The sequence below is a fragment of the Elephas maximus genome, chromosome 5, assembly GCF_024166365.1.
Source record: "Elephas maximus indicus isolate mEleMax1 chromosome 5, mEleMax1 primary haplotype, whole genome shotgun sequence".
Taxonomy (NCBI): domain Eukaryota; kingdom Metazoa; phylum Chordata; class Mammalia; order Proboscidea; family Elephantidae; genus Elephas; species Elephas maximus.
Window position 1 is genome coordinate 53341239 of NC_064823.1, and position 6000 is coordinate 53347238.

Consider the following 6000-nt stretch of genomic DNA (forward strand, 5'->3'; position numbering starts at 1 on the left):
GTAGAGACCAGAACAAGGTTGACTGAACACTGATTACTCAAACCTCCAGTGTGGGGTCTCTTCATCCCCTGATTAGGTACAAGATGGAGTCCAAGGCCCGGGAGGGTCTGAGTCAACCTGGTCTCTTTTTATTTTCTAAATACTCATTGTGATTTGCCATTTTTACCCATTTACTCATGCTATTTTTTCTTTGTGAAGTGTCATCTTTTTGCCTTCAACTGACAAAAATAGTACTGGTTCAAATGCCATCTTCTTCACTTCAGTGATCCTCCTTCCTGCCTGCCATTTGTAGTGTGTTTTTATCGTCTATACATTGTGATGGCCCTCGGCTTACAACACCCTGCATTCTAACTATACATGCAGTGTATTGTCTGTCCTCTGTATTGCAGGCCTCTAGAGGGGGCAGCCATTTCTTCTTTATGTCAGTATCCCCTACACTGCCTTATATAATGTCATCATTCAACAGATTGATTTATGAATGAATGGAAAAATGAATGGATGAAACAAAGTGACCCCGCCCAAATGTGAAGAACCTGTGTGGGCAGATTTCCACACGCAAGTGGGAGGAAGCCACCATCACCCATAGGAGGAACAGAAAAACACGACAACTGAAGAGGAAACTCACTCAAGCCAAGGAGAGACCAAACTGTACACAGTTGCACACTATCATCCAGCCACCGGAGAATCACCTTCCTCTTTTAGAATCCAAGATTACAGAATTGTGTGCAGAAAGGGAACCAACTTTATTGCTCTAGTTGGCATGCTACTCTGGTAAATGGGTTCCATTAAAGTTTTGAATTTATTATATTTTTCTTAGCCTATTTAATTTCCCTAACTCTGAAATCTACACAAAATTCAATAAGGTTTGATCAATTAGGATATTGGCTTGGCTTTGTGGGCTTGTGTATACGTATTATGTGAAGAAGAGAAAGAATAATATCTTTTAGGAATAAAGTTTTTGGTAGTAGTAACCACAGAACCTTCTATTTTTCTCTTAGTACACATTAGCATTAATAAGCAGTGCTTGTGTAATAAGAAGACAGAAACAAAAACAAAAGAAAAACCCAGTTGCTGTTGAGTTGCTTTCGACTTGTAACAACCCCATGTGCGTCAGAGTAGAACCATGCTCCACAAAGTTGTCAATGGATGATTTTTCAGGAGCAGGTCACTAGGTCTTTCTTCAGAGGTGCCTCTGGGTGGACTTGAACTGCAAACCTATAATCTGCAGCCTAGAGCTTTAACCATTTGCACTACCCAGGGACTCCAAGAAGAGAGAAGTTCGATGAAAAACTGAAAGAAACATTAGTGATTAAGTATGTACACTTGGAGCAAAACTCCTGGGCTTGACGGTTTACTAGTATTATAACCTTAGGCATATGATAAAAGCTCTGTCCTTCAGCTTTGTCATCTGTAAATGTGGATGACCTTAGTAATGGCACTTACCTCAATGCGCTGCTGTGGGAATGAAATCAGTTCATAAGTGCAAAGGGATTAAAATAGTGCCTGGCACATGGTAAGCATCCAACATAACTAATTGTCATTATTAGAACATGTCATCTTTGCTTTGGTGAGTTCTGTAAAGCAGCATCACACAGTGGTGAGAGCATCAGCTTTGGGGTAAGTCAGGTCTAGGTGTGTCTCTCAGTTCTAACATTTAACAGGTCTAAGATCCCGACATTCACTTAACTTGTTTGAAGTTACCTCTGCATCTATTAAATGAGCATAATAATAAAGTGTTATCGTGAAAGCTAAATGATGGAATGTACACGAAAGGCATGGTGCTGGCACACAGTAGGTGACCAATAAATATTGACTCATTTTTTTTTTTTTTATCACAACAGGAAGGCAACCAGATTTGGTAGAATGACCATGGACTTAGACCCAAATACTCTGGGGCTTCAGGCAACCTGACTTCTCTGCTCTTACAGACTCTCCTCATCTTTAAAGGCAGAAAACTAATGCCTGTTGAAGATGGAAGCTAATATAGTGAACACTGTGAAAGCCAGAACTTGATGGGTCTGCCTTGTTTTTCCGGGTCTTGCCGAGTTTTCTGCCTTTGACAGGGTGCAGTCTTACCACTTTTCTATCACTCGTTTTAGTGGAAAATATTTGAGTTTTCCTTCTCTGACAGGTTTCTGCCTTACACAGGTTCTGGCTTTTGCAGGTTTTATTGTGTATGCAAAATCTCTACCTCATAATAGGGGCTTATTTTGGTAATTATCTTCTATCAGCAAACCACCATCTGAGGGCCAGTTCCCGCCTGCCACCTGTTTGTACGTGGACTGCCAGCTAAGGATGGTTTTACATTTTTAAGTGGTTGGAAAAAAAAATCAAGAAAATTTTGCAACTCATGAAAATTTCAGTGTCCATAAATACAGTTTTCTTTAATTTTTTTATTTTTAACACTGTCGTGCTCATCTGTTTCTTTATTGGTCCATGACGTCTTTCACATGGCATTGGCAGATGTGAATGGTTGCGATAGAGTTCGTAAGCAAAACCTAAACTATTATCTGGCCCCTTACAGAACAAGTTTGCTGACTCCTGATCTATTCTAACCCTCTTTCATTTGTGAAGATTAAGGAGCAAAGAATTAAAGACTTTTTGATTTATTATTTTAAATATCCAGATCTTAGAATCCAGTTTCTTGACTCTGGCTGACAAAGCCAGACATTTTGGTTCTTTTTTTTTTAATAGATTTTGAGATGTAGGAAAATATATATAACAAACGGGATATTTGTTATATTTATCACTTTAAAGAATATGTCTGACAGGGTCGTTTGAATATCTACCTTAAAAGAATTGTAAAATGTTTTTATTTTTGTGTCTGCAGTTACATAGTTTAACTTGTAGGAACATTTGTTATAGGTGAAGAAATACTAGAATTTTAAATATTTAATTGGCTAGCAATTCTATGCCAGTTTATTACTTAGATGATGTCTCTAGTGTATTACTTGTTTTATTTCCCCTGTCTCTTCATTTTGAAAGCAACAGCTTGACCACAGTTCCTCCAACTCTTGCTTCTCACCTGCCATTCTCTACACCCCATTTGCCTCTTAGCCTTGTCTCTACTTGCCACCTTCTCCCCAAAATCTCACACTGCCAAAGCATGACTGAAGCTGAACAACAATTTAAGACGATTTTATTTCTGCTATGTTTTTAGACACTGATAAAGTACTTAAAAAATGGAAACCCTGGTGGCGTAGTGGTGAAGAGCTGCAGCTGCTAACAAAAAGGTTGGCAGTTCAAATCCACTAGGCACTCCTTGGAAACTCTATGGGGGAGTTCTACTCTGACCTATAGGTTAGCTATGAGTTGGAATCGACTTGAAGGCAATGCTTTGTTTTTTTTTTTTTTTCACCGTACTTAAGTACATTGATACATTTAGGATGAAAGAAAATACACATTTTTAGACTGATATTCTAAAATGAGATAGAGAAATGCATATGAGTTGCTTGATTTAGATACTTTAGAAAATAATAAACCTGTGTTCTGAGTAAGTTGTCTATGTCCTAGAAAAGCAAGTGTTGGGATTTGCTGCAATTCAGAATTCAATTTGCAGAACATACATATTCCAAGAAAGAAATTAGAGATCAAAGAACAATGACAAGCTTAGGATACCTGTCTAATTTAACCACTAAATTATCTGTTTATATCTATCAGGAATATATATACACATAAGAATTTACCAACTATTCAGATAACCTATTTTTTTTAAAAAATGAAGTTATTAAAACCAGCCACCTTTTATTAACTAACCACATCAAATCATTTTGTTTTTATTGAACTTTTTTAAAAAACTGAATTAATCAGAAGTTTTGGTACAGATTATATGTCACCAGTAGGTTAACGATTCCAAGAAAAAGAGTTTCATTTATATTGAGTTTCACCTCCCAAGGACTCATCTCACCTATAGTAGCCTGGGAATATAGATTACCAAGCACATAAGAATTACAGGTTAATGATTCAATAAGTCTCTGAGTGATAGCCCAAGAGCCTGGCTTTAGTGCCTTGACTTTGTGACACCTATTTTGGATGCTCAGAAGGGCAGAGAGACCCAGGAACACTGATTTCCCAATAAAAGATTACTAAAGGAGTTCCCAGGTGCCATAAACAATTAAAACACTCGGCTGCTAACTGAAAGGTTGGAGGTTGGAGGTTGGAGGATGGAGTTCACCCGTAGGTGCCTCAGAAGAAAGCCTGGTGATTTACTTCCAAAGCTTACAGCCATTGAAAACTCTATGGAGCACAGTTCTGCTTGACATACATGAGGTCACTGTGTGTCGGAATCAACTCAAGAGCAAAATTTTTTTTTTTAATTTATCAAAAATTCTAGCTGTTGTATCTGATGTATCATATGAAGGTACAGTTCAATTGGAAGACCTCAACTTTTAAACCAAAAGACAGGCAGTATTGAGAACTTTCATGATAATAAACACTAAAATGTGCAATTTTTGCACTCTTAATGCAGATAGATTTCATTCTTATTTCATCTTTCCTTTGGTTAAGAAAACAGGCTTTGAAGGGTTGGAATCCCAGCTCTGCTATTCAATTGATGTGTGGCAAGTTATTCAACCCTGTGGTGCCCATTTTCTATGTTCCTAAGATGAAAATGATAAGAGTTTCTATGTCCTTGGGTTGTTGCGAAGATTTAGAGCTATGAATCAAGACAAAAAGGCCAGGCTTCACCGTTCCTGACTCACAGATGTCAAAACCAGCCTGGTGAGTGCATTCCATGTGTTTTAGACTGGTCTAGTTTCTCTAGGAAGTCATTTACTCCTCTCTCGTGTAATACTTGCTTCTTTTATTAAATATCCAGATAAGTTGTGTCATCTGGGTCCCTTTTAATGACAGGACTCGGATGACTCCACCTACTAACTTCATAACCTGTTTGAGGCAGAATGTTTTCTGTTTTGAACTAACTTATCCTCTTCCTGAATTGTTGGTATTTGAAAGGCTTAGATTTGCCCCTATAGACGTGGGCATACACAAGGGCTCACAAAGACAGTGTCAGGAGAAATAAATACATATGTGAGTTTGTTTCAGATACTTCCTCATTCTTTCGTTTTGAAAAAGTCCCTTTGGCTTACAGTAGGCTATGCTTTCTGTTTATCTTACCGTCGATATAGCCCTCTTACTCTCAATAGCTCAGCAATCAAAACCCTTTAACAACACAATTATTAATCAGAGCAATAACAAGTAAACTAAGCAATATCAACTCATGTATCCCAATTCTGTCCCTATTCTCAAAACAATGCCCAGCAGCTGATTTCTGTTCCAATTTGTCAATCTGTTTTCACATCTGGAAAAACAATGTACGTTTTTGTAATGCAATTAGTCCCACACAGGAAAATCCCTAACAGACTTAAACCAGTAAAGCGGAAAAATAGAACAGCAGGAGTGGCAGTGAAGAACGGGGTGCTGAAAATAACCATTGACTGAAGTAAGCCTTTGGGTAGGAGTAGGGGCTTAGTGTTCACCCAAGAAGCACTTAGAAAAGTGGACTTGCTCTCTTACCCCAGGTCCTGGAGCAGCTCGGCGTCTCCATCCGATCTGCTCCACAGGTCTGAGGGATCCTGGGTGCTCATCTTCCCTTCTAGCGTTTCTGCTCTGCCCATTCGCGCTCCTCACCCACCTCACGTCCACAGAGCCCCTGCCAGGTGCTACGGGGGAGCTGCAGAGAGAGCTGGGCTCCAGTGCTCCTCACACTCTCTCGCTTTTCAGTGAGAGAGAAGCCTACTGTAGTTGTGAGCCTCCAGCAGGCAAGGAAGTGAAACTCGGTTACTCCTCCCAATGACACTCACCACCCTGGCCCTGAGGCTCTTGCAGAAGAGTTCTGTCAGTCAAATAGTATGCAAATTTAGGTGCTACCTCTAGGACACCCACGCCAAGGCAGGCAACACGTGGTTTCTGTCAAAAGAAACAAGGATGAAACCCCCGCCCCCAGCTAGGTTTGGACTATTAATTCAGATCTTCTCACACCACGTCTTTTCCCTAATGCTA

The 6000-nt window shown here is 39.4% G+C and overlaps 1 protein-coding gene across 1 annotated transcript in view; it reads right to left on the reverse strand.

The window, feature by feature from the left end:
• Nucleotides 1–5793, reverse strand: part of DAPP1 (dual adaptor of phosphotyrosine and 3-phosphoinositides 1) — a 60082-nt gene extending 54289 nt beyond the window's left edge. The window contains exon 1 of the mRNA XM_049885649.1: nt 5515–5793. Within this exon, the coding sequence (XP_049741606.1) occupies nt 5515–5615 (101 nt within the window). The 5' untranslated portion in view covers nt 5616–5793. The remainder of the gene's footprint in view (nt 1–5514) is intronic.
• Between the last annotated feature and the right edge of the window lie 207 nt (nt 5794–6000).